Source organism: Thamnophis sirtalis, unplaced genomic scaffold (assembly GCF_051295495.1).
Source record: "Thamnophis sirtalis isolate CommonGarterSnake01/CBP01778 unplaced genomic scaffold, rThaSir2_p1.2 scaffold_2, whole genome shotgun sequence".
Taxonomy (NCBI): Eukaryota; Metazoa; Chordata; class Lepidosauria; order Squamata; family Natricidae; genus Thamnophis; species Thamnophis sirtalis.
The window spans coordinates 7,249,079-7,276,510 of record NW_028261382.1 but is presented as its reverse complement, the minus strand read 5'-3'; the positions used below and the strand labels follow the sequence as shown (position 1 = coordinate 7,276,510).

Genomic DNA, 27,432 nt, shown 5'->3' with positions numbered 1-27,432 from the left:
TGTCTAGCAAAGCTAAGCACAAAATACATATAACTAGAATTGGCAGATCATTTCCCCCTGCTCTTACTTTATACCTAACAAGAATAACTGGGGAGTAAACTTTATCCTCTTTTTAAAGATATTTTGCATAATCCACCATATTTTTATCCAAAATGCTTTGACCTTTTTACAAGTCCACCATATATGATAATACGTAGCATCAGCACAATCACATCTCCAGCATTTAGGTTGTAGGTTCGGATACATACAAGCCAATTTTTTGGGATCTAAATGCCATCTATAAAACATCTTGTAAAAATTCTCTCTCAGATTTTGGGCTTGCGTAAATTTTACATTTCTTACCCATATCTTTTCCCATGTATCCATCATTATTGGTTCTTCACTCCGTTATGCGGCGCTAGGATTTGAACCGCCGAACTGTCGACCTTTCTGATCGACAAGCTCAGCGTCTTAGCCACTGAGCCACCGCATCCCTTTACCTGAGCCGAGGTGGCGCAGTGGTTAAATGCAGCACTGCAGGCTACTTCAGCTGACTGCAGTTCTGCAGTTCGGCTGTTCAAATCTCACCGGCTCAAGATTGACTCAGCCTTCCATCCTTCCGAGGTGGGTAAATTGAGGACCCGGATTGTTGTTGGGGGCAATATGCTGACTCTGTAAACCGCTTAGAGAGGGCTGAAAGCCCTATGAAGCGGTATATAAGTCTAACTGCTATTGCTATTGCTATTACCTGTTGATTAACTAATCACGTGTTGTCAGGTTGCTATCAACCCTTCGTCGTCACTTAGATATTCTTCATGCAATCTCTCCCTATCCTGGCCTTCAGGACTTCCAACGATGCTCTTGACTGAATCCGTCCCTCCTTGCTATTGGTCACCCCTTTTCCCTCTCCTTCCTTTTTCACCAGGTTGAGGCTTGCAAAAATAATCACGGGGAAACGCGGATTGCCCCTTTGTCCCTCCTTTGAAGTGAAAGGATAAAGTGCAATAATTATTTTACGTCCCCCCCCCCCTCTCTTTTTCTTTTAATTCCAGCCATCCTGGGAATGAACAACTTGATAAGTAGTTCCCAGTTCCAGGATATTGTGGGAAGCAGCAACGGTGTCGCCAATGAAAGTTTCACAAGTGAGTGTCCAAGTTTGAAAGTCTTAACACAAAGCGGGAGTCAACCTATTTCCCACAGCACCACAAAGCAAGATGAGAAGCAATGGATGGAAACTGGATCAAGGAGAGAAGTAGAATGAGGGATGAACTCCGACACATTGGTGGAGCCAGTCTAAAGAGATGCACAGAACCAGTGCTTGATTAAATTAAATTTGAATAAAACCCAGTTAATTAAATGTCTTTCATAGGGCTACCTCTATGAACTAAATTTCCTTTACTGCCTATTTAAAAATTGGATGGCAACGTTTGGAGAAGTCCTGTTCACTTAACTATTGACAAATCTACCCCAGGATGTGATTTAGAAATCGATTATTCTGAAAGAAATATACCTCTTTTAAAATAACCTGCTATTTAAACTGCTATTCACTTTCTGAATTGGTAGTAAAGCAGTTGTAGGAAGATTTGGTTTAGCAGGGACATTAGGGTGGTGTAGGGTTTCCTGCCTAAGCAGGGGTTAGACTAGAAGACCTCCAAGGTCCCTTCCAACTCTGTTATTCTATTCTTATTCTATTTACTTGTAATGGAAATATCAGTGCCTATAATCCACGTTTTCCCCCCTTAATTCAGATGTAGTTAAAGGGGAAAAGGTAATCCCGGTTTTTGATGAACCACCAAACCCTACAAACGTGGAAGAGAGTTTGCAGAGGGTTAAAGATAACGATCCAAGCCTTGTTGAAGTAAACCTGAACAACATCAAGGTAAGAATCGAGTTGAACGAGTGAAATATTCCTTGCAGGGGAGAGCATCTCAATTATAGAATTGCAATTTATGGGGATGATAATGGGGCCATATTCACAAGCCTGATCCTCTGCTGTCGTGTGTTGGAAGAGGATATCAGGAACTTGCAAATAACACAGATCCTGCACGTCATTCCGAAAGGAAAGCAGCACATTTTTAACTTTAATAAGAGTTTGAGTCCGACATATGTGGAATTATTATAATGGGAAATAACATGTGGAAGAGGAAGTTTATTTTTATGTAAATATGAAACCGGGCTTGCTGGAATCCCACCCCGAAAATCCATCAGAGTGAAGAAGAAAACAAGTAAATGCAACAACGGAAGGAGGGAGGAAGAGGAGGGAAAAGGAGAAAGGAGAGGAAGTAAGGGAGGGGTAGTAACAGTCGGAGAGAGGGCAGGAAGGAGAAGAAGAGAGGAGGAGTGGGGGGAGAGGGAGGGGAAGAAGAAAAGAGGAAGGAGAGGAGGAAAGAAGAAGGGAGAGAAGGGAGGTTGGAAGGAGGAAAGGAGGAGTAGGGTTGTTGTAAAATAAAATGGATGTGTAGGGTGGCAAGAAAGCAACCCCTGATTATCTGTTTAAATTTTGAAATGGATTGTGATAAATATTAAAAGTCCTGCGTTTCACGGACGTAGATCGTAACTGCTCCCAATTTGCCTTTTAAGAGGCCACTGATTACACCTTCAAGATCATCTCAACGGCCTGGAACAAATCCCTCCCCACTTGCTTTTCAAGAGCCCTTTGGTCGCACCCTTTACCCTGGCACATTCACCATCATGTTCTTATCACTTGTGCCAGCTCCACCCCTGGTTGGCCTTTTTTATCTCTACCTTTCACTGGACACCTCGATGCTTGTTACCTTTACCCAGAGGTGGGTTCCTACCAGTTCGCACCAGTTCAGTAGAACCGGTTCGTCAAATCTACCGAACCGGTTAGAAGAGGTTCCACCAGTGGTCCCGGAAAGCAGGCCACACCTACAGAAGAGGTTCCAAAAATTTTTGAAACCCACCACTGACATACACACACACACAGACAGACAGACAGACAGGCAGACTCACACAGAGAGAGAAAGAGAAAGGAAGAAAGAAAGAAAGAAAAAAAGAAAAAGTGAGAGAGAGATGAAAGGAAAAAAAGGAAAAAGGGACAGAGACAAAAGGAAGGAGAGAGAGAGAGAGAGAGAGAACACATGGCCGGCAAGCCACTCCCACAAAGGAAGCCACACCCACAGAGTAGGTTCAAACAATTTTTGAAACCCACCACTGCCTTTCCCCCCACCAGGATAGACATCCCAATCTGGGTAGCGCACGATTCTTGGCCTGGTATATTCCCTCTATGGATACATCCCAGTGGTGGGATTCAGCCGGTTCGCACCTATTCGGGAGAACCAGTTGTTAACTTTCTAGGCAGTTGGGAGAACCAGTTGTTGGAAGAAATCTCTTTTGGTTTTTCTCCACTTTACAAGGCTAATCCTGTAAGGAAGGCAGGAAGGAAACATTCTGGTGTTGTTTCTAGCCTCATCTTGATTGCCCTGCTCACAGAAACTGCCTCTCCGGTTAACCCTTATTCCATTGTAACAGCGAAGGTGAAGCGCCCATCAACGTCAGCGATGTTGAGTTGGCCTCTCCCACCCGGTCACATGACCACTGAGCCCCGCCTACCCAGCTGGTCCGTAGGGCAGAGAACCGGTTGTTAAATTATTTGAATCCCACCACTGATACGTCCCTTATAATTGTACTTATGACAATGTATATTTGCGAATGTATGGACGAGAAAGAAAAATGAAACTTTTTTTTTTAAAGAGTTTGAGTCCATATTCACACCTTTTTTTTCTTTTTCTTTTTGCTTGACTTCCAGAATATTCCTATCCCGACTCTAAAAGAATTTGCCAAAGCCCTGGAGATGAACACCCACGTGATGAGCTTAAGCCTCGCAGCCACTCGGAGCAATGACCCCGTGGCCATTGTAAGCCAAGAGCCACATCTGGCACTCACACCTGTGTCTTAATAGGAAATCATTGGAGGTGGGAGAAGGGAGGCCCAGCCCACTCAACAGACAGTGGTTTACATCAATTTTATCTTAGCGCCATTGTGGCAGTGGTGGGTTATGGCCGGTACGCCGTGGTACGGGCGTACCAGTGCCTGCTGGGCGCACCAGGTACCGTTCCAGTACAGTGCTTTGGAGCCTCCCCCCCCCCTTGCTCTCCTTACCTCTATTTGACCCAACCGGCCCATTTGCGCACGCAGCGTACGGTGCCTGCGCGATGCTCCGCGGAGCGTCGCAGGGCGGTGGTGCGCATGAATGCACACTGTGCGTGGACGTGGTGGACGCCCAGCCCCATATTCAGCATACCGATTGCGAAGGGATCCGGAACCCACCACTGGATTGTGAGTGTTGGAAAGATGCTTTCAACATCTGCCTGGTCTCTTCCAGCCTTGGGGAATCAACTGATGGATCAGAGTCGAATGCGGGAGGAGATCCCAGAATGTGATCCAAGATATTATAATGAGCCAGATTGGTCTTTAAGAAGAGGAGGCTGGCCAAATCTCCTTAAGCTTTCCCCCATTGGTCAGATTCCTCAAATGGAGGCGTTGTTGTTTTTTTCAAAAGTTTTTTTTAAATTTACATATGGATAACCCAAAGTATACCATTGCATCTTAACACACACTATTTTGTATTACTCAATATTATATCAGTTCCTCTTACCATCAATCCACAACAACTTTCATATGCTCTTCTGCTTCCCATGCACCGTACTATACCCTATTTCACCTCCAACCTCTCTCCTCCTCCCTGCCTCCTTTCTTTCCTCTGCCATCCCTCTCTTCTCAACTTCCCCTTCCTCTCTCCTCTTTCCACTCTTTCTCTCTTCCCGACTCTGTTCAAATAGCAATAGCAATAGCAATTAGACTTATATACCGCTTCATAGGGCTTTCAGCCCTCTCTAAGCGGTTTACAGAGTCAGCATATTGCCCCCAACAACAATCCGGGTCCTCATTTTACCCACCTCGGAAGGAGGGAAGGCTGAGTCAACCCTGAGCTGGTGAGATTTGAACAGCCGATCTGCAGAACTGAAGTAGCCTGCAGTGCTGCATTTAACCACTGCGCCACCTCGGCTCTAAGTCTGGTCTAAACTGATGAAAGAAATTTGAGATTTGAGCACGACGCTTAGAGAGGGCTGAAAGCCCTATGAAGCGGTATATAAGTCTAACTGCTATTGCTATTGCTATTGCTATCTCAGTTTTAGCTTTGAGAGGTGCCACTTATGGGCAACTACTTCTCTCTTTTGCTATGCAGTATGTAAGGAAGCGTGAGTGTCTTCTGTTATCCGGTGTGGACTTCATTGCCTCTCTTTTTGTCTCTCGAGGCTTTTGCGGACATGCTCCGTGCAAACAGGACACTGAAAAGCCTCAACCTTGAATCCAACTTCATCACCGGCGCAGGCATTCTGGCCTTGATAGAGGCACTGAGAGAGAACGAAACCTTGACAGAGATCAAAATTGATAACCAGGTAACCTCAATTTGTCCACCTTACCTAGGCAAAGGTTCCCCTCGCGCATATGTGCTAGTCGCTCCCGACTCTAGGGGGCGGTGCTCATCTCCGTTTCAAAGCCAAAGAGCCAGCATTGTCCGAAGACGTCTCCGTGGTCATGTGGCCGGCATAACTCAAGGGTGGTGTACGGAACGCTGTTCCCTTCCCACCAAAGGTGGTTCCTATTTTTCTACTTGCATTTTTCACGTGCTTTTGAACTGCTAGGTTGGCAGAAGCTGGGAAAAGCCACGGGAGCTCCCTCCATTACGCGGCGCTAGGGATTCGAACTGCCAAACTGCCGACCTTTCTGATCAACAAGCTCAGCATCTTAGCCATTGAGCCACCATGTCCCTAGATGACCGTTGCAGCATGCCCCATGGTCACGGGATCAAAATTCTTGGCACTTGGCAGAAGCTGGGACAAGTAACGGGAGCTCACTCTGTTCAGCACCACAGCCCTAGCCTCTCTCTCTTTTCCAACTTTTTCAGAAACACGATAAGGACAAGGCTGCTTTAGTGAGTTAGCGATAATTCCCTCAAGTTACACTGCAAAAAGATACAGCTGCTTTAATGAGATGCTTCTTTCACTTGCCATCTTAAATAGTCCAAAGCATTTTGCTGAGGGTGTTTCAACCTAGCTGGTTTGGTTCACACAACCATCCAAGCCGAAATTAAAAAAAAACCAGGTTATTGTTATGGCCCACCAGATTCAGACAGTGAGGAGGTTGGGGAGGAACCTGGGCCAGTCCTGGAGTCTGGGGAAGGCTCTGATGAGGGCTCTGTGTCGGAGGCAGAGAGGAGGCCAGAGCCGTATGCCAGTTATCAGTTGCCTTCAGAGTCAGACATCAGTGAGGCAGAAGAACAGCTGGAGCCTGTTCCTAGTGTGCTCATGCACAGAGTTGCCAGACGAAGGGAACAGCTAAAGAACAGGGGTCGACTTGGGAGTAAGGCCACAGGTGGACAATGAATGGCTCCTCCCAGAGGAAATAAAAGAAGAGCAAAATGGGAGTGGAGTTTGCAGGAGACAATTAGTCCGCTTAGTTGGTTTGTGACTCTCCGAGACTCCTTGCATCAAGTTTTGCAGATCTCGGCCTGGCAGCTCTCCAAGCCAGATAAGGTCTGTGACTGTAAATCTCCCTTGAAAAATTTTGCTGGATGTGAATGAGCAGAATCCACAGTCAATTAATGAAAGGGGTTTTTGTCGGGACAAGGAGTTTGTTTCCTGCTCTTGGGAAGCCTCGGTCAGAACAGTTATGACTCCGGATGAGGTGCAAGTTTTTGAGCCTTTATCATGGTTTCTAACCTTAAAAGATGCTTGTTTTGCCCTTGGGAATGAGAATTCCTTGTCACGTAACCCGTAAGGAGGATGGATCTCCCTATCCTATGCTCCATCCGCTTCAAGCAACTCTCTTGTAACTGGCCAGCATTTGTTGACTTCTACCTTGGGTGATTTCTGACAGAGGCAGCAGCTCGGGACACCCGTAGAAATGGAGATTGCCAAGATGCTTGAAGAAAACGTCAAGATCCTTAAGTTTGGGTATCACTTCATGCAGCAGGGACCCCGTACCAGAGCAGCCAACGCCATCACGAAGAACAACGATTTAGGTAAGACAGGCTCTTCTCGGAGTTGAAGCCCACAAGTGTTAAAAGTTCCCAAGTTTGGACACCCCTGTTCTAGTACAAGTTTGCCGGCAGATGTCACACATTGGCGGGTGTGACGCATATTTTGAGCGGCAGGGAGCCGCAGCAGAGGCACGAAAGAGCCACATGCAGCTCCCGAGCTGCAGGTTGCAGACCTTAAGTTTTAAGTTTAATAAAATTTGTATGCCGCCCACTCCCATTGGGACTCTGGGAGGCTCACAAGCAAGATAGAAGCATTTTAAAAGATACAATTATTAAAATTAATACACCATCCATTCAGTCAAGTGGGGCTGGATATTAATCAACAGCCCCAGGCCTGCCGGAACAGCCAGGTCTTAGTCACTTTACGGAAGGCCGGGAGAGTGGTAAGGGTCCGGATCTCTACGGGAAGATCGTTCCACAGGGCCGGTGCAGCTACAGAGAAGGCCCTCCCTCGGGGAGCCGCCAGCCGGCATTGTCCGGTCGACGGCACCCGGAGGAGGACCTCTGCTATAACATGACCGTTCTGAACGAGAAAGCAAAATAATAATCTGGGGTTTTTTTTTGTTTGGGGTTTAATTTTCAGCGTCTGAGAGAGCCGTTCTGCTCTCCTCCTCTCCTCTCTGCGTCTCCAAAATCCAGGACTCTGGGATCTTTCTCTCGTACTTTGCTCTCCTTCCTTCTTCCGTCCTTAGCCTGGCGTCTGGGAGTTAATATCTCTGCCGATCTCCTTGCGTCACTTCAGCCCTGAAGCTTTCTGGAGAGGTTCTTCTTGCCCACTTGGTATTAAGCGCTAAGGGAGGAAAACAAAAATCTCTTGAAAAAAGGTCGCCTCGTTGTGTCTCCGCATGCTTCCCTCGCACAATCCTTGCATGAATTTTTTCCTTCTGCTTTTTTTTTTCCCCTGTCGTTTGCTCCCGCACAAACATTCCTGCTCAGTCAGGAGCGGCTTCAGCTGCTGCTAGTGTCGTGGTTTGGCATGACAGGGCTGTGGAGCATGGGTGGCAGAGTGTGTACAGAGGCGGGAGCTTTCCCGGGGCTGAAAAGTACAGGGCAGGCCTCCCAAACTCCTGCAAAGGTCGCCACTGAATGGGTGCGGTTAATGATAGCGAAGAGGGAGTCCAGAGTGGAGCCTCTCGGTGCCTTTCGTTGATTTAAAACCCTAACGGTATTTTTTTGTTTGTTTGTTTCAACATTTAACGGTGTTTTTGTTGAAAGCTGAACTAAATCTTAACTTGGTTTTTACTTTTAATCCCAGCCCCCATCCATTTCCTTGTCCCTGTGGGGCATAGCCCCCCGTGTCCCATTGGATTACAGGCAGTCCTCGCTATACGACCCCCGTTTGGAAGCAGAATTTCCACTGCTTAAGCAAGTTACAGGAGTCACGGCCATTTTTAACGACCTTTTTTTTAACCCCAGCAGTTAAGCCAGGGGTCAGCAACCTTAAACTCTCAAAGAGTCACAAACATCCTAACCGGAAGCTGCCCCCCCGCCCCCCATTAATTCTGTAGCTGACCAGAAGTCCGGTTCCCCCACCATAGAGTCTCCTCCTAGCATGGTATCCTTTTTCCTCTGCTGACCAGAAGTCCAGGTCCCCCACCATAGAGTTTCCTCCTAGCATGGCGTCCTTTTTCCTCTGCTGACCAGAAGTCCGGTTCCCCCACCATAGAGTCTCCTCCTAGCATGGCGTCCTTTTTCCTTGGCTGACCAGAAGTCCAGGTCCCCCACCATAGAGTCTCCTCCTAGCGTGGCGTCCTTTTTCCTCTGCTGACTAGAAGTCCAGGTCCCCCACCATAGAGTCTCCTCCTAGCGTGGCGTCCTTTTTCCTCTGCTGACCAAAAGTCCAGGTCCCCCACCATAGAGTCTCCTCCTAGCGTGGCGTCCTTTTCCCTCTGCTGACCAGAAGTCCGGTTCCCCCACCATAGAGTCTCCTCCTAGTGTGGCATCCTTTTTCCTCCACCTGTCCTAACCGAAAGCCCTATCAATTGTGGAGCCGACAGGCAACAGGGAGCCACAGCAGAGGGATGAAAGAGCCACATGCGGCTCCAGAGCCGTGGGTTGCTGACCCTGGGTTAAGCAAATCACAGCGACTGTTAAGAAAACCCAGTTTCCCCCTTTGAGTTGGTCAGAAACCAGCCGGGAAGGACACAAATGGCGATTGTATCTCTCTCTCTCTCTCTCTCTCTCCGCTAAATGAATGGCTGTAAATCGAGGAAAATCTGTAATCCCTCCCTTCTGACGAACGGCACGTGATGAATTCACGCCAAATTAATTCTCTCTCTTTTCTCTCCTTTTTTTTTATTTTGCCCCCTCTGTTCTGTCCCTTCCGTCTGGACAGTCCGCAAGAGAAGAGTGGAAGGCGACCACCCCTAAACCCTCCGGCCGTCAGAAGAGGAGAGATGCTGGACCTCAGTAAAGGGCACCCACTTCTTCACCTGGGGTTCAGCCACCCCAAGATTTCTTCTTACTTGCATAGAAGGGAAAAGACTGGAATTAGCATTCCTCTTTTTGTTCATACGGTTGCGTGTGTAAATATATATCTATATATATGTATGTATCTTTATATATATATATTTGATAAAGTTATATTACCAGCGCTGGTATCCAATACACGATTTGAAAACCTGCCAGCCCCGTCTGTCCTCAGGTGGATTCCTTTTTGTGTCAGGAGTTGGGACCAAAGCAGTAGTGAAATCTTTTTTTTTTTTTTTTTTACTACCAGTCCTATGGGCGTGGTTTGGGCGTGGCTTGGTGGGTCATGTGACTATGTTAGTCATGTAACTGGAGGATCAAAAGACAGAAACTCACAATGTCCTGCTGGAGCAGGGTTTGACTAGATGACCTCTAGGTCCCTTCCAGCCCTGGATTATTCTCTGAAGCTGCGTCTAGTGCCAGGTTTGTAGTCCTTCCTTTGTAGAGCCATCCCATAATAGGCATGCCGTTGACAATTGAGATGCACCTCAACTTGAGTGTGCAAGGGGAATCCTTCATTTTAAAATAGGGATGTGGCACACACACGACTCAGGTGCAGCAAAAGGGGAATCCAGGATTTTGAAGATTTAAGATTTACTTGAGAGGAAATGCTGTCCCATGGCTCTTACTTTCTAATTAGGAAACACTTACCATTCTGTCCAGGAAAGCTGTAAATTAGGAATCGCACTTTGGATAGGATGTGATCATTCCCCCCATCCCATCCGACTTTTTGGGGGGCTTGTTCCTCTTCCCCCTTATCAAACAGATACATATCCTACATACATACAACTGGGGTGGCCCAGGATTCCAACTTGTTCTTTGGGGACACCCGATTCACTTCAAATTATACAAATGGTTTTACATAATAAAAATATATTAAAATGATTTTAAAAAACATTTAATCCTTGCAACGGTTGTGATTAAAGAGATGCTTTTAAATGCTACCAAGCGAAACGAACTTAGTTATCACTGAGAAATATTGTCCTGCGCGAGCACAACCCCTATAAATCATTGCTTCTGATTTGCACCTTGACCATTTCATTCTCTCTGGTAACTCTCTAGCCCATGAGGCTGGCCTTCGGAAAAGGGGAAGGCGCTGAAATATAATAGCAATAGCAATAGCAGTTAGACTTATATACCGCTTCATAGGGCTTTCAGCCCTCTCTAAGCGGTTTACAGAGTCAGCATATTGCCCCCAACAACAATCCGGGTCCTCATTTTACCCACCTCGGAAGGATGGAAGGCTGAGTCAACCCTGATCCGGTGAGATTTGAACAGCCGAACTGCAGTCAGCTGAAGTAGCCTGCAGTGCTGCATTTAACCACTGCGCCACCTCGGCTCCAAGTTTCCTATAACATAGGAAAATGCCATTGGTGGGAAACCCCACTTAGGGTTAGGACCCCATGAACTCAGACAGAATAATGGACACTGCCAATGGAGTCACAGCTCATCGGAATGGTTAGGAGGGAGCTGACTTTTCCAACTGTCGTATCTACGTTTCCTGGTAAAATACATGGCAAAATCTCATAGGGGAGAAAACCCACTTAGGGTTAGGGTTAGGTCCCCATGAATTTAGACAGAAAAATGGACACTACCAATGGATTTGCAGCTCATCAGAATGGTTAGGGGGGAGCTGACTTTTCCAACATGCCCTATCTATGTTTCCTGGTCAAATACATGGGAAAATCCCATAGGGAGGAAAACCCACTTAGGGTTTAGGGTTAGGTCCCCATGAACTCAGACAGAAAAATGGACACCGCCAATGGATTCACGGCTCATCGGAATGGTTAGGAGGGTGCTGACTTTTCCAACCGTCGTATCTACGTTTCCTGGTAAAATACATGGGAAAATCTCATAGGGGAGAAAAACCCACTTAGGGTTAGGGTTAGGTCCCCATGAATTTAGACAGAAAAATGGACACTACCAATGGATTTGCAGCTCATTGGAATGGTTAGGAGGGTGCTGACTTTTCCAATCCGTCGTATCTCCCTTTCCTGGTCAAATACATGGGAAAATCCCATAGGGGGGAAACCCCATTTAGGATTAGGGTTAGGTCCCCATGAACTCAGGCAGAGAAATGTACAACGCCAATAGATTCGTGGCTCATCAGAATGGTTAGGAGGGTGCTGACTTTTCCAACCCATCATATCTACCTTTCCTGGTAAAAAAAAATTTAAAATCCAATTTGGGAATAGAGACTCTACAATTTTATCTCTATGGAGAATGACTTCCTTTTTTTTTTTCCTCAATGAGAAACGGTTTGCCATAGATATATTAAAGTGAAGAGGCGGGACCCTCAATCGTTATAACCTGCAAGGGTAACCCTCTTCCTTCCTCGCCTACCCCCAACCCCACCCCCCACTACGCTTCTCATGGGATACATGAACACGTGTTATGTCTCAGCCGAAGACTAAAGAACCGTGGGATGTTTGATAGGAATTGCAGGAGTGAAAGAAATTCGCCCCGAGAAAACCCGCCTTTTCCGCTGAGGGGCCTGGTCGCGGACCCGTGACGTCATCGAGGGGCGCCACTTCCGGGCTCTCCCAGCGCCGGGTCCGTGGCTCTGGCCTTGAAATTGGGCTTCTCTCTGCATGGCCGACATGGAGGAACTCTTCGGCAGCGACGCCGACACGGAACCGGAGCAAAAAGGTAGGGGGGGCTGGGGGGGGGGCGAGGGAATCAATCGCACATCCGCGGAGCCCCGCCCTGATTTGGAAACGCCGCCCGAGAATTTTTCAGGGTTCGCTTTCTTTCTTTTTTTCCTTTTCTTCCTTCTTTTCTTCTTTCTTTTCTTCATTTGTTTTCTTCCTTCCTTCTTGCCTTCCTTCCCGTCTTTTCTCTCTTCTTTTCTCTCTTCTTTTCTCCTTTCTTTTCGTCATTTGTTACTTGTTTTCTCCCTCCTTTTCCTTCTTTCCTTCCTTTTCTTTTTTCTTCGTTTTCTTCCTTCTTTTTTCCCTGCCTGCTTGTCCCTTCCCTCCTTCCTTCCTTCCTTCCTTCCTTCCTTCCTTCTTTCTTTCATTTTTTCCTTCCTTCCTGTCTTCCCTCCCTCCCTCATCCCTTCCTTCTTTTCTCCCTGCCTACTTGTCCCTTTCTTCCCTCTTTCTTTCCTTCCTTCCTTCCTTCCTTCCTTTGCTTCTTTGTTTTCTTCCTTCTTGCCTTTTCTTTCCTTCCTGTCTTTCCCATTTCTTCTTTTCTCCCTTCTTTTCTTCTTTTCTCCCTGCCTGCTTGTCCCTTCCTTCCTCCTTCCTTCCATCCTTCCTTCCTTCCTTTTCTTCTTCGTTTTTTCCCTTCCTTCTTGCCTTTTTCCTTCCTTCCTGTCTTTTCCCTTTCTCCCTTCTTTTCTTCTTTCTTTTCTCCCTGCCTGCTTGTCCTTTCCTTCCTTTCTTCCTTCATTTTCTTCTTTGTTTTCTTCTTTCTTTTATTCCTTCCTTCTTGCCTTTTCCTTCTTTCTTGCCTTCCTTCCTTCCCTCTCTCCTGTCTGTTCCCTCCCTTCTCCCATCCTTCTTTTCTCACTTCTTTTTTTCTTTATTTTCTCCCTACCTGCTTGTCCCTTCCTTCCCTCTTTCCTGCCCTCTTTTCTTCCTTCCTTCCTTCCTTCCTTCCCTCCTTCCTTCCTTCCTTCGAGCATGTTCAGAGGGCCTTATTAATCCACCTTTCAGGGTTCTTGTTAGTATTAGGAATGTGCACCTTCTTGAGTTATAAAAAAGTCAAAATAAAAACATAATTTAAAAAAAAATGGTTCAGTGTCATAAAGTTTTGTTGGAAAAATATTGCAATTGTGAAACCAGTCTTTCTGAGGCTGGAAAACTTAATGCACAGATAGGTGCATGGAACTACATTTTTTGCAGGTTTCCCCCCTATTTGCCGCCTTTTACAATTGTCTATTTTCCTCCTTTGCCTGTTCAGATATTTGGTAATATCCTGTTTGATGCTGTTTCTTTATACTGTGTTGAAATGCACCCTGGCACCTCAAAGGTGCTATTTCAAGGGGCCGTTGCCCCCACCATCCAGTCAGAGCTGAAGAAGCTTCTTGGATGAGAAGGCGAAACATCTTCAAAGAAAAACCCAGAAAGTCCAGTTGCCTCTTGAAAAAAAGCACCTTTGGGACAACCATGTCCTGGATGTGACTGAGAATCTCCATAAGCACCCTAACATCATTTTAATATTGATTTAATACCCTCTCTTTCTGAAAATAGAGTACGCTTTCCTTCAGGCAGAAGGAATACTTTAATTGCAAAGTGGTGGTGTTATGTTTGCTTTGTAAGAAATCTGATTCTTATTCTCTGATTAATACTGTGCATTTTCTCTGTTTTTTGGCTAGACTCTGATTCTGGATCTGACTCAGATTCAGACCGGGAGAACACCGGCTCCGTTAGTAATGTTTCCGGTAGCGAGAGTGACCGAGAGGACGATCAAGATGCTTTAAAACCCAGCAATAAAGAATTGTTCGGTGAAGACAGTGAGGATGACGGTGGGTCTCACAATGGTGTGTCTCACCACAGCGGCAGCGACAACCAGTCGGAGCGCTCCTACAATCCTTCCGAAGGCTCGGCGCACTCTGAACACGAGGACAATGATCAGTCAGAGATCGAGCAGCACAGTGGCTCAGAAGCTGCGCACGATGAGGAAGATGATGAGGACCGCAGGTCGGAGGACGGTAGCCGTCACTCTGAGGCGGAAGGATCCGAGAAAGCCCATTCCGAGGACGAAAAATGGGGTGGAGAGGACAAGAGCGATCAGTCGGAGGAGGACGAGAAGCTCCTGAATTCAGACGACGAGAAGCTCCAGAATTCAGACGACGAGAAGCTCCAGAATTCAGACGACGAGAAGCTCCAGAATTCAGATGACGAGAAGCTCCAGAATTCAGACGACGAAGAGCCGGTTCAGCATTCCGACGACGAAGAGAAAAACTCGGACGATGAAGAGAGGACCCTGATCTCGGACCACCGCAAGGAGAGGATGGACCAGTCTGATGAGGAAGACGAGAGACCCCAACTTTCTGACGAAGAGAAGCTTCAGAACTCGGACGATGAGGAAAGGCCGCGACATTCCGACGAAGAAAACATGCAGAACTCGGAGGATGAGGATGAAAGGGCAGCCCACTCGGAAGAGGAGAAACTTCTGAATTCAGACGATGAGAGGCCTCAGCACTCAGAGGACGAGGAGCGCCATTTGTCAGACGACGAAGAGGAGCGCGGGCACAAATCAGGTAAAAGAAATGGGGGGATTTATGGATGAGGGCTAGATAAGTTTATGTTTTAATTTTCATGTTGGTTTTCTTTGTTGACCTGGTTGAGCCTGCTTCTCTCATGAACTCTAACCACACGGCTTGCAAGAATGGGAGTTTTAGCTAAGCAAATCCAAAGGGGTGCATAGCAGTGGTGGGTTTCAAAAATTGTTCGAACCTACTCTGTGGGTGTGGCCTCCTTTGTGGGAGTGGCTTGCCACCCATGTGACCGGATGGGAGTGGCTTACCACCCATGTGACCGGATATGAAGATGCCGACGACACTTGTCAGAACCACCTTAAATTACCTCACACACAGCACTGGCATGCATAAGAATATGATGTAAACTTGTTTTTTAAAAGGCATCTTTGGTTTGCGTTAAAACAACTTCAACACACGCAATGTTCTGATTGCACCACAAACGCAGTAGTCATCCTTACCTTTCACAGAGGCACTGAGTTTTATAAATAGGAGCATGATAGTGTAGAATAATCATATCCAAGGACCAGTGGTGGGTTTCAAAACATTTTGGAACCTCTTCTGTAGGTGTGGCCTGCTTTCCGGATCCACTGGTGGAATCTCTTCTAACCGGTTTGGTAGATTTGATGAACCGGTTCTGCCGAATAGGTGCGAACTGGTAGGAACCCATTTCTGGTGCATAGGTTGTTCTATTGATCTTGATTATACTCAAAACATTGCAAAAAATGTAGCTGTTCCCCCCAGGCTTTGAGTTAGGGTAGTATTTCTCCACTTTAACAACTTTAAGCTCTGAAGACTTCTATCCCCAGAATTCCCCAGCCGGTCTTCGTAGCTTAAATGTTGCTGAGCTTGAAAAACCCTTGGATGAGGTTGAGCTGAAACACTGCAGAATGTTATCTCTTAAAAGTCTCTTCCGGGGTTTTGTTTTTGTTTTATTATTATTGTACAATTGTACCACAGCGGCCAGTTGTTTCGCCGGATTTGGCATTGGTTACTAGTCGGGCCCCACCCAGGGACCTAGGATGTCGTAACGTATTTTCGTAATATGCGTGCAGATCCAAGCAGTGCGGCTTTTTGCATTTGACCGATGGTGATTTTGTCAATTTTTAACTGTTTTAAATGTAATTCCAGTGCTTTTGGAATAGCACCCAGTGTGCCAATTACCACTGGAATTACCACTGCTGGTTTGTGCCATAGTCGTTGAATTTCAATTTTTAAGTCCTGGTATTTCGCGATTTTTTTCATGTTCCTTCTCGTCGACTCTGCTATCACCTGGTATTGCGATGTCTATGATTATAACCTTATTTTTCCTCAACCAGTGTGATGTCTGGTGTATTATGAGCCAGTATTTTGTCCGTTTGTATACGAAAATCCCACAAGATCTTGACCATCTGATTTTCGGTGACTTTTTCAGGCTGATGTTCCCACCAATTTGTTGCTGTTTTAATATTATAATTTTTGCACAAATTCCAATGGATCATTTGTGCTACTGAATTGTGCCGTAAATTTATAATCAGTCTGTGCGATTTTTTTACAGCAGCTGAGTATGTGATCAACAATTATTATTATTATTTTCTACTTTTTAATTTGATAAGCCACCCAGTGTTTGGTGGTCAGGTGGTCTCTAAACTGCATAGATAAATAAAATGAACTCTTTGTTCTGACCTAGGCTTCCCCAAAAAAGCACGAGGCAGAGTCCTGGTCCCAACAAAACCCCTTTTATTAAACAAATGTGAATTCCTCTCATTCACATTCAGCAAAGGTCTTGCAAACAATCTTTCAAAGGAATATTTATGACCACAGACCTTATCTAGCTTGGAAAGCTGCCATGTCAATATTTTCCAAAGGAGGCGCTGTGCAAGGAAAGGCTTGGCACAGAATCTCTGAGATTCATGGACAGATCTTCACATTCCTGAAACGAATCTAATGACCGAACGAACGAATTGTTTCCTGCAAAAGCCCACTCCCCTTTCGCTCCTCTTTTATGTCCTATGGGAGGGGCCATTCACCTTCCATCTGTGGCTTTATTCCCAAGTCCACCCTGATTTCTGAGTTGTTCTTTTCTTCTGGCAGCTTTATGCATGTACACACTGGGAACAGGCTCCAGCTGTTCCTCTGCTTCATTGCTGTCTAGCTCAGTAGGCACCTGATCACTGCCAGACGGCCTCAGCCCCGTCTCTGCCTCCGATGCAGAGCCCTCTTCTGAGCCTTTCCCAGCCTCCAAAACTGGCCCAGGCTCCTCCCCAACCTCCTCAGTGTCCAATACTGCTTCCGGCTCCTCTGGCCGCTGGCGGGCCGCAACACTCTTGAACATGTCCTAGGGTAAATCACTGTTAACAGTTTGGCACGACAAACTTTGGTTAAGCAACACTGGCCAGCTGTTTTTCTCAGAGATGAGTACGGCAAAAAGATTCATCCCCTTCAGACCTGCTTCTCGGTTCACTTGATTTGTGTGTCCCCGAATTAGGTTTTTAATTTACATGCAAATATATATTTTTTTGGGCGGGGGGATAGTGATGATTGTATTCTCTAGCACCTGAGGGCTCCAGCTGGAAAGGTTGGTCGGGAAGGGGTTTTGTAACCCTGGATGGAGGGCTAACAACATTTCTGCTCTCACAGAATCACCAAGAATCAGTGACAGTGACGACGATATTCCCCAAATGAAGAGCAAGAAGCGAATTGCATCCGATTCCGAAATGGAAAGCGATGCGGAAGGGCAAAAAAGTAAGCCACCTTGCTTTCTCCTCTTCTGTTTGGATTGCGCTTTGGTTTTGGGCGGTAAGCCACTCTTCTTTTCCTCCAGTGGCCTAGCGCAGAAACCTCCAGGCTCCGCTGTACATTCCCCCCCCCCCAAAAAAGTGTTGTAGGTCTAGCTGAGAGGGTCAGCAATCTGTGGTTCCGGAGCCGCATGTGGCTCTTTCAGCCCTCTGCTGCAGCTCCCTGTTGCCGGTTGGCTCCCCAATTGATAGGGCTTTCAGTTAGGACAGGAAGAGGAAAAAGGATGCCCCCCACCCAGCTCCCACTCTATAAGCCTCCTAAAGGCTATGCATGCCTTTTTTTTTTTTTTTTTTGGACAAAAAACGGGCCCGTTTTTGCAAAAAAATGGGTCATTTTTAGGAGGTCTGCGGAGTGCAAAAACTTTTTTTTTTAATTTGCCTCTTCAAAATCTTGGTGCGTGTTATACTCCGAAAAATACGGTGTATATATCTCACTGAGCCCCTTGAAAGAAAGGGTGTGTGCTTGTGTAGGAGGTTGTGTGTATGCCTCACTTATTTTTGCCCATTTGGTTTACTAACTTAATAATTGTGCTGACATTTGAACCTTGTGACGACTCCCATCTCTAATCTTGTAGGTCTCTCGTTTTTCTTCCTTTAAGCCAGATTTGCCCGTATTTTTCTGTTATCGTAATTCTTTTTTTTTTAAATATATTTTTATTTTCAATACAAACATACAAATCCTCCTTCTTTACATACTGTAGAAAGTGTATCAGTTGGTTACAAAAGGCTTTTGTGCATCTCTTCCATCGCCATCAAATATAATTCATATTAATTCTAATATCTTAACTGAGATATTTATTATATTACCATCATCATACCTCCACTTTTATTTAAATATAGATTATTTAAATGTCCTTCATCATAAAATATACCATAACCACATACTGGCATTTCATTTACTTATTTATAAAATCCTCCATTAACATTAAGTCCTCATATCCTATTCTAGCTAAATATCAATAATATTTAATACCAAAATTTTCTAATCCTCCTTTCCAAATCCCTGTTTATCATTTACATCCAATTCCCTTATATTATACCCATAGCATGTATATAATTTATTATCATTATCCTTTCTTTATTTGACTATATCCTATATCATAACATTTCCCCCCCTAATAATTAAAACTTAGCTGTGTCTAATTTTGTTCTTTTTTATTGTTATCGTTATTAATAACCTTTATATATAGTCCAAACGTATTTCTAACCTTCCCTTCACGGGTAACATTCAATATTCATATCCAATTATTCTGTTATTGTAATTCTTCTGTTTAAACTTCTGCTTAAGATAACAGAGACGCAATGGATTTATTTGGAGGAGCAGATGATATCTCTTCAGGAAGTGATGGAGAAGACAAGCCACCAACACCAGGGCAGCCTATTGTAAGTAGAGGAGCAAAATTCATAGCATTATTTAAAAATATTTTCATTAGGTTTTCATAAAATCACCATTACTGTGGAACTGGTGGGCAGTTAGAATATTTTGCTAGTAACAGAGATACAAAAGTGGGAGGTAGGTATAAAAAGGTTGACTACCTCTGGTCTATACAGAGGGATATTCAACTCACTTCCCTTTCATAACTGACTTGGGTGTGTGTGTGTCTGTCTCTTTTTTCCCCCTCCTCTGGGTTAGGATGAGAATGGTTTGAATGAGGATCAGCAAGAAGAGCCTATTCCTGAAACACGGATAGAAGTAGAAATCCCAAAAGTCAACACGGATCTGGGAAACGACCTGTATTTCGTAAAGCTTCCCAACTTCCTCAGTGTGGAACCCAGGTGAGTGGGAGTCAGAAGCTGAAATCTGGGGAAATGCAGGTACTCCTTGATGTACCACCACAGTCGAGTGCCAATTTACACCTTTCCTGGCCACGTGTGTTATGTGAATGGTGCAGTTAAATTAGTCCCACGGTAGTTAAGCGAATCGGGCTCCCCGCCCCCATGACTTCGCCTTTTGCCCCGTTGCCACTGACATTCAGTCAACCCTAAATCAGTTGCTGATTTTTTGATTTAGCGTACGGCATCTACAGAAGTCATGCAATTTCTACTCTACAAGTTTAATTTAAATAAAGCGTCAGAATACAGATGCCTTGAGTGTTTGTGCGTGTGCTTGAGGTAGGTGGACAGTAAACTATTCAGTATATCACAAAAGCGAGTACACCTCCTCACGTTTTGTAAATATTTTAAGTACCGTATTTTTGGGAGTATAAGACACACACCTTTTTCCCCCCAAAAAAGAGGGTGAAAATCTGGGTGCATCTTATACACTGAATATAGCATTTTTTGTTGTCCCGAAACTCCTTCTCACAAATGGACGTGCTCATTTTTGCACCTCCCCCAGCCACCAGGAGCACTCTACAAGCTTCCCAAAGCCTCTGCACGCCCTCCCCCCACTTTTTTTTTTTGTGTGCAAAAAATTGCCTGGTTTATACTCTGGTGCGTCTTATAGTCTGAAAAATATGGTAGAGCTGGCCACCCCTGGAAACAACGAAGGACCGGCCCGCAGAGCTCCAGAGGGCCACAGTGGGTTGCAGGAGGCCATGGCAGCTGAAAATGGAGCTCAGGTGTCTGTTTTTGCTAACAGCACTCGGGACCCCACAGGCGCCCCCGACAGGAGTAACAAGCTGGCCACGCCCCCCCCCTGAGGTCAAACACAACCCCGATATGTCCCTTAATGAAATCAAGTTTGACACCTTTAGCCTAGAGCAGTGGTTCCCAAACTTGGCAACTTTAAGACTTGTGGACTTCAACTCCCAGAATTCTCCAGCTAGCTCTTCTGGATGGAGAACTCTGGGAGTTGAAGTCCACAAGTCTTAAAGTTGCCAAGTTTGGGAACCACTGGCCTAGAGTGAGGAAAATCTTTGACTGGATTTGTGCGATCTTCTTACTGTCCCTCCAGGCCTTTCGACCCTCAGTATTACGAGGATGAATTTGAAGACGAGGAGATGCTGGATGAAGAAGGCAGGACGAGATTAAAACTGAAGGTAAGGGCTTTTGAATTCAAGGGCGTTTCGCTAGCCTGACTGTTTGACTTTGCTCCTTGACGGCCAGCCTCTCTTGTCTACTTTTGGGTCTTGAAAGGTAGAGAACACGATCCGTTGGCGAACTCGCCGAGATGAGGAAGGTCAGGAGATTCGAGAAAGTAACGCCCGGATCGTCAAGTGGTCTGATGGGAGGTAAGTGGACAGTTGTGGGAAACGGCTAAGCTTAAAACACGTTTGGGGGGTGGAGGGTAGAAGAGGTGGTCCTTAGGGGTGTTTTCTCTTCTTAGTTTCAGTTCTTCGATCCCGTTAATTGAAGGCGGGGAAAAATTGAGATTGTCTTGAATTGCACCAACTAGTTTAGAATGGAAGGGAAGAGGGATGGGATGGAATAGAATAGAAAAGAAAAGAATAGAAGAAATAATGGAATGGAATAGAAATAGGAATAGAATAGAGAATAGAATGGAATAGAATGGAATAGGAATAGAATAGAGTAGAAAGAAAAGAATAGAAGAAATAATGGAATGGAATAGAAATAAGAATAGAATAGAATAGAATAGAGAATGGAATAGGAATAGAATAGAAAGAATAGAGTGTAATAGGAATAGAATAGAAAGAAGAAATAATGGAATGGAATAGAAATAAGAATAGAATAGAATAGAGAATGGAATAGGAATAGAATAGAATAAAATAGAAAAGAATAGATAGAATGGAATAGGAATAGAATAGAAGAAAGAATAGAATGGAATAGAAATAGAATGGAATGGAGTAGAAATAGAATGGAAAGGAATAGGAATAGAAATAGAATGGAATGGAAATAGGAATAGAATAGAATAGAGAATAGAATGGGATGGAATGGAATAGGAATAGACTAGAATAGAATAGAAAGAAAAGAAAAGAATGGAATAGAAATGGAATGGAATGGAGTAGAAATAGAATGGAAAGGAATAGGAATAGAAATAGAAAGGAATGGAACGGAACAGAACAGAATTAGTGTAGTGTAGTGTAGTGTAGAAGAATAGAATAGAATTAGTAGAATAGAATAAGAATAGAGTAGAATAACAGAGTCGGAAGGGACCTTGGCGGTCTTCTAGTCCAACCCCCTGCCTAGGTAGGAAACCCTTCACCACTTCAGACAAATGGTTATCCAACATCTTAAAAACTTCCAATGTTGGAGCATTCACAACTTCTGGAGGGAAGTTGTTCCACTGATTAATTGTTCTGACTGTCAGGAGATTTCTCATTAGTTCTAGGTTGCTTCTCTCCTTGATTAATTAACCTCTCTTTTTGAAGCATGTCCTTGCATTTGGGGAATGAAGTCTTTGACGTGTATAAAGCCCCCCTGCAGGGAGACCACAACCATCTTTTCATCAGACAAGGAACTGGGCTTCAGGGACAGGCCGTCTTCAAGACCAAACTGACCTTCCGGTAAGGGTGTGAATATCTTGACGGCGTGTTGTCCTTTTGCTTTGAAAAGGCTCCTTCCCTCAGCAGAGTCTTATTTTGACTTGGTTCATTTGTCGCAGGCCACACTCCACAGACAGCGCCACGCACAGAAAGATGACCCTCTCGTTGGCCGACCGATGTTCGAAGACGCAGAAAATCCGCATTCTGCCCATGGCTGGCCGCGATCCCGAGTCCCAGCGCACAGAAATGATTAAGGTACCCATCAATCAAACCTCATCCTTAAACTCTGCCTTTCCCTCTCCTCTCGTCTATAACTGGACGGGTAAATTTTGGCTGCCTTGTTTCTTGGCCTTGCTGCTCAAAATCTGCTGATTTTTTTTTTTTTAATTGAAAATTTTAGAAAAAAAAACTTTTACAAATGTTTACCTCCCCCCCTGCCCTCCCCACCCGAACCCCCCCAACCTCCCCCCCCCCCGACTTCCCAGAACCAATACAGGGTATAAATCTTTAACAAAGATGTTCTAAAATAAACTTAAAGAAAGTTAGTATCATCTTTCATTTGAGCTTTAACTCCTCTTTTGTTAGGCTAAGTCTAAACAGATTATATCATTCCTTGTTTCTTCAGTCATAAACTATCTGGAATTTCTTAGTCCCATATTTATTTTGAATATAGTCAATCCATCTTCTCCACTCCAGTTTAAAGCTCTCATTTGAGTGGTCCTTGAGATATGCTGATATTTTAGTCATCTCTGCTAGGTTTGTTACTTTTAATATCTATTCTTGAATAGTCGGCAAATTTTCCTTCTTCCAGTATTGCGCCACCAACAGTCTTGCTGCCGTTATTAAATGCAAAATCAAGTTAGTCTCTATAACTGTACAATCAGTAATTATACCTAACAAGAATAATTGAGGGGTAAACCTTATCCTTTTTTTAAGAATCCGATTTTTTTTTTTACTCTCTTACGTCTCTTACATTTTTTAAGTACACATTCACATAATGGTTATTCTTCTTTACATTAATCATTCTTAATACATTTATTATTTCATTTAATGGGTAATAATATACAGTTGCTTTGTTTACCATTTTACCAGCACGTAAAAAATGCAAGTAGAAAAATAGGAGCCACTTTGGTGGGAAGGGAACAGCGTTCCGTGCGTCTTCGGCCTTTAGTCATGCCGGCCACATGACCACGGAGATGTCTTCGGACAGCGCTGGCTCTTTGGCTTCGAAACGGAGGTGAGAAGTGCCCCCCCTAAAGTCAGGAACGACTAGCACATATGTGCGAGGGGAACCTTTACCTAAAAGCATCAAAGGAATGAAAAATAAGTTTTCTTTGCGCAGTGGCGGTACTCCTCGTGAGCCAGGGTGGGGCTGAGCAGCTGGCCCCAATTCAGAGATTGCTAGGGTTCATGATTTTAATCTGGGCTTGTCCGGATTCCGTCCCCAACACAAAAACCAAGCCAACCCCTCCGGATTCTGTTCTTCTCTCCCACAGAAAGAGGAGGAGAGGCTGCGAGCGTCCATCCGTAGGGAATCCCAACAGAGAAGGATGCGCGAGAAACAACACCAGCGGGGCCTGAGCGCCAGTTACTTGGAGCCCGACCGCTACGATGAAGAAGAAGAAGGAGAAGAGGCCATCAGCCTGGCCGCCATCAAGAACAGATACAAAGGCGGAATACGAGGTATCCTTCTCCTGTCCCCCTCCTGACCGGTTCCAGCCAGTTCTCACCGAGGCTTTCACAAATCACGAAGTAGACTCCTTGTCCTGATTTTTAAAAAAAAATCTTTTATTAATTTCCTGTGAATTCTGCTCATTCCCATCCAGCAAAGTCTTTCAAGGGAGGATTTTCAGTCACAGACCTTATCTGGATTGGGGAGCTGCCAGGCTGGTATCTTCCAAACTTGGCAAGGAGTCTCGGAGAGTCCCGAACCAATGAAGCGAACTAATGGTCTCCTGCAAACTCCACTCCCCTTTCGCTCCTCTTTTATTTCCTCTAGGAGGGGCCACTCATCGTCCACCTGTGGCCTTACTCCCAAGTCGATCCCTGTTCTTTAGCTCTTCCCTTTGTCTAGTAACTCTGCGCATGAACACACTGGGAACAGGCTCCAGCTGTTCTTCTGCCCCACTGATGTCCAACTCCGAAGGCAGCTGATAACTGGCAGACGGCCCTGGCCCCCTCTCTGCCTCTGACACAGAGCCCTCATCAGAGCCTTCCCCAGACTCCACGACTGGCCCAGGTTCCTCCCCAACCTCCTCACTGTCTGAATCTGGTGGGCCATAACAATAACCTGGTTTGTTTAATTTGGGCTTGGATGGTTGTGTGGACCAAACCGACTGGTTCATACTAGGTTGAAACACACTCAGCAAAGTGCTTTGGACTATTCAAGATGGCAAGTGCAAGAAGCATCTCATTAAAGCAGCTGTATCTTTTTGCAGTCTGCCTCACTGATGTCTGAAAGCATCTGATAACCGGCATACGGCCCTGGTACCCTCTCTGCCCTCATCAGAGCCTTCCCCAGACTCCAGGACTGGCCCATGTTCCTCCCCAGCCTCCTCACTGTCCGAATCTGCCGCCAGTTTAGCTGGCCACTGATGGGCCACAATACAGTCCACCACTCTCAGTATCCAAGCCAGTATGGCCAGTCCAGTTACCCCAAGAGAAAGGTGCCAATTTGGAGAAGCTTTGAGCTTATCTAACAACCTACAGGTCACCTGGTCATCTGTCTTCTTCCTTAATGGCCTGTTTGCCTTTTGCAAACATTGCAGCTGTGTTTGAAACCTTTTAATTTGCACCTTCTGTTGTGTTCTCTTCACAGGGTGTGTTTGCTTTCCCTTGTTCTCTCTCCTTTCTTGCCCAGCGCTTGTGCAAATAAAGCTTATCAGTGTCGTTCATCCCATTTGCTTTTTGGACATTTTCCACCAGGGGTTGGCACAGCGTGGGGGCCCAACCTCGTCTTTTAACGTCCAGTTTCTAAGCTGCGCTCGGGAGATCTTAAGGTTTGTTTTCCAGCCTGGCCTTCGACGTATAATGCGTGTTTTCTCTTCCAGAGGAGCGCGCTCGGATTTATTCTTCGGACAGTGATGACGGTTCAGATGAGGAGAAAACGCAGAGGTTGCTCAAAGCGAAGAAACTCAACAGTGATGAGGTGAGAGAATCCAGGCGGAGTTGCTGGACCACACAGTTGATTGTTGGTCCGTAACTGGATATATGTCCACTTCTGGGTTGATGTACGGTGAAACTTTCATTTGAAGGACAATCTGACCAAATTTGAATCCAATCAACCCTGAAATAACAAGCATCTTGTTGTCGTTTTTCAAAGTCTTTCTGGACAGACAAGCTAATTTACATCATTTGGATCAGGGGTGGGAAACGGAGCCCCTTTTATGACTTGTGAACTTCATCTCCCAGAATCCCTGAGACAGCTTGTTGTGGCCCGCCAGTGGGAGCAGATTCGGAAGGGTAGAGGAGGTTGGGGAGGAACCTGGGCCAGTCCTGGAGTCTGGGGAAGGCTCTGATGAGGGCTCTGTGTTGGAGGCAGAGAAGGGGCCAGAGCCGTATGCCAGCTATCAGCTGCCTTCAGAGTCAAATATCAGTGAGGCAGACGAACAACTGGAGCCTATTCCCAGGAAGTTATTTCAAAGGCTACTGTTGCAGAAATCCATCATCAAAACCCTCTTGCTTGATAGCCATCCAGCCTCCGTTTTAAAAACCTGCGGTGGTGGGATTATGATTGGGGAGGGGGCAACTGATAAGCAGGAAAATTCTCAGCAATTTTGTGGTTTTTTTTGATTCTGCCCCGAACTGAACATCTAATAACAGATCATGGAAAGATGCCTTTTTTCTCTCTGTCTTTTTCAAGCTGTTCACTTTGAGTGTTTTCCAACTTCACCACAGAGTGGCGCTTCAGCATAAAAAAACAGCAACCCACAACATATGTGACACAAATGTTGTGGCATGCCCCAGACACTAGTGTTTTTTTGTAAGAGCGTCCTTTTAATCATAAGTCATTGTTGGTTGCCTCAAATTAATTTAGAAGGATTGTTTTTGGGGGGCTGGTTGCAGTGGGAGAACCTTTGAGCTTTTCAAGATATTCATAAGACTCTAGAAAAAACAAATATTGATCCGGAAGGCAACTGTCTGTATTAGGATGGATGTATCACATGTATTGGAGAAGTAGGGGAGAAACTTGCAAAATTACTGACATTATTTCAGAATTTTTTATGGCTCGGTGGCTAAGATGCTGAGCTTGTCAGTCAGAAAGTCGGGAGTTCGGCGGTTCGAATCCCTAGCGCCGCGTAACGGAGAGAGCTCCCGTGACTTGTCCCAGCTTCTCCCAACCAAGCAGTTCGAAAGCACGTAAAAAATGCAGGTAGAGAAAGCTGCCTAATGCCCTTTTTTGATGAAAAACAGGCCCGTTTTTGCTCATTTTTGGCCCCCTCCATCCCCCCAGGAACACTCTACAAGCCTCCTAAGGGCTATTCATGCCCTTTTATTGGGGGGGGGGGGAGAAAAGGGCCCGTTTTCGCAAAACGGGTCATTTTGGGGAGGTTTGCAGAGTGTAAAAAATTTTTTTTGTTTTATTTATTTATTTATTTATTTATTAATTATTTGTCTTGTATGCCGCCCCCTCCCGGAGGACTCCGGGCGACTCACAAAAGACAAGGGAAAGGGGGAAAACGAGACAAAGACAACATATTAAAAACAAAACCAACACTCACAATTTCCGTGGAGGTAAATGCTTCTCAGCCCCCCCCTCCAGCCTGCTGGAACAGCCAGGACTTGGTGGCTTTGCGGAAGGCCGGAAGGGTAATAAGGGTCCGGATCTCCACGGGGAGATCGTTCCAGAGGGCCGGAGCTGCAACAGAGAAGGCTCTCCCCCGGGGAGTCGCCAGCCGACAATCTGCCTCTTCAAAACCTTGGTGCAATTTATACTCCGGTGCGTCTTATACTCCGAAAAATACGGTACTTAAGGAAATAGATTGAGCAGGAACTTCCTCTCCAAATCCTGTCTTGTGTCTGAAATTTCTTTCTTGTTTTTTTTTTTTTTTTAATTGCAGGAGAGTGAGCCTTCTGGTAAGAGGAAAGCCGAAGATGACGAGAAGGTCAGCAAGAAACAGAAGAAATATGTGATCAGCGATGATGAAGATGAGGATATGTAAAGGGCATGGACTCTGAACTTGGGTGATAGTTGTTGGTTTGTTTCTTTTTTTAAAAAAATAGAGATTATATTGTTCTTTTCCAACCATGTGTAAGTAGATTCAGTGGAGATTGGGGTGGGAACGGCGCTTGCATTAATAATATTAATGTGAATAAAACATTCTGGGCTGGCCGTACTGGAAGGCCTATGTCTCCTCCGTGGCTGACTGGGGGATTCTGGGAGTTGAAGTCCCCGCATCTTAAGCCCCCCACATTCTAGATGTATGTTAATAATGCTGAGCACCTTCCCTGTTTGATGACAAGGGCATATCTTGTTCTGACCCTTTTTATTAATTGACTGTGAATTCTGCTCATTCCCATCCAGCAAAGTCTTTCAAGGGAGGATTTACG

General features: G+C 45.3%; 2 protein-coding genes across 3 annotated transcripts in view; both read left to right on the top strand.

Moving 5' to 3' along the window:
- The window catches only part of LOC106552678 (tropomodulin-3), a 39,281-nt gene extending 29,609 nt beyond the window's left edge, over window positions 1-9,672 (top strand). For both annotated transcript variants that reach the window (XM_087704181.1, XM_087704183.1), the window contains exons 5-10: window positions 1,032-1,121; window positions 1,728-1,858; window positions 3,749-3,856; window positions 5,259-5,402; window positions 6,883-7,027; window positions 9,381-9,672. In XM_087704181.1, coding sequence (XP_087560307.1) covers window positions 1,032-1,121; window positions 1,728-1,858; window positions 3,749-3,856; window positions 5,259-5,402; window positions 6,883-7,027; window positions 9,381-9,415 — 653 coding nt within the window. In that variant the 3' untranslated portion in view covers window positions 9,416-9,672. The remainder of the gene's footprint in view (window positions 1-1,031; window positions 1,122-1,727; window positions 1,859-3,748; window positions 3,857-5,258; window positions 5,403-6,882; window positions 7,028-9,380) is intronic.
- Window positions 9,673-12,009: 2,337 nt separating this feature from the next.
- Window positions 12,010-27,220, top strand: LEO1 (LEO1 component of Paf1/RNA polymerase II complex). The gene is made up of 12 exons (XM_087704180.1): window positions 12,010-12,163; window positions 13,836-14,723; window positions 17,340-17,444; window positions 18,786-18,880; window positions 19,131-19,273; window positions 20,394-20,478; window positions 20,576-20,670; window positions 21,769-21,903; window positions 22,002-22,137; window positions 23,379-23,565; window positions 24,933-25,030; window positions 26,943-27,220. The coding sequence occupies exons 1-12, from the start codon at window positions 12,106-12,108 to the stop codon at window positions 27,042-27,044; spliced, it is 2,127 nt and encodes a 708-aa protein (XP_087560306.1). The 5' UTR covers window positions 12,010-12,105; the 3' UTR covers window positions 27,045-27,220.
- The last annotated feature ends 212 nt before the right edge of the window (window positions 27,221-27,432 follow it).

Excerpts from the sequence above, each read along its gene's own strand:
- LEO1 (XM_087704180.1), top strand. The coding sequence starts at position 12,106 with ATGGCCGACATGGAGGAACTCTTCGGCAGCGACGCCGACACGGAACCG. Across the intron at positions 12,164-13,835 it reads CACGGAACCGGAGCAAAAAG|ACTCTGATTCTGGATCTGAC; the intron begins GTAGGGGGGGCT and ends TTTTTTGGCTAG. Across the intron at positions 17,445-18,785 it reads CGATGCGGAAGGGCAAAAAA|ATAACAGAGACGCAATGGAT; the intron begins GTAAGCCACCTT and ends CTTCTGCTTAAG.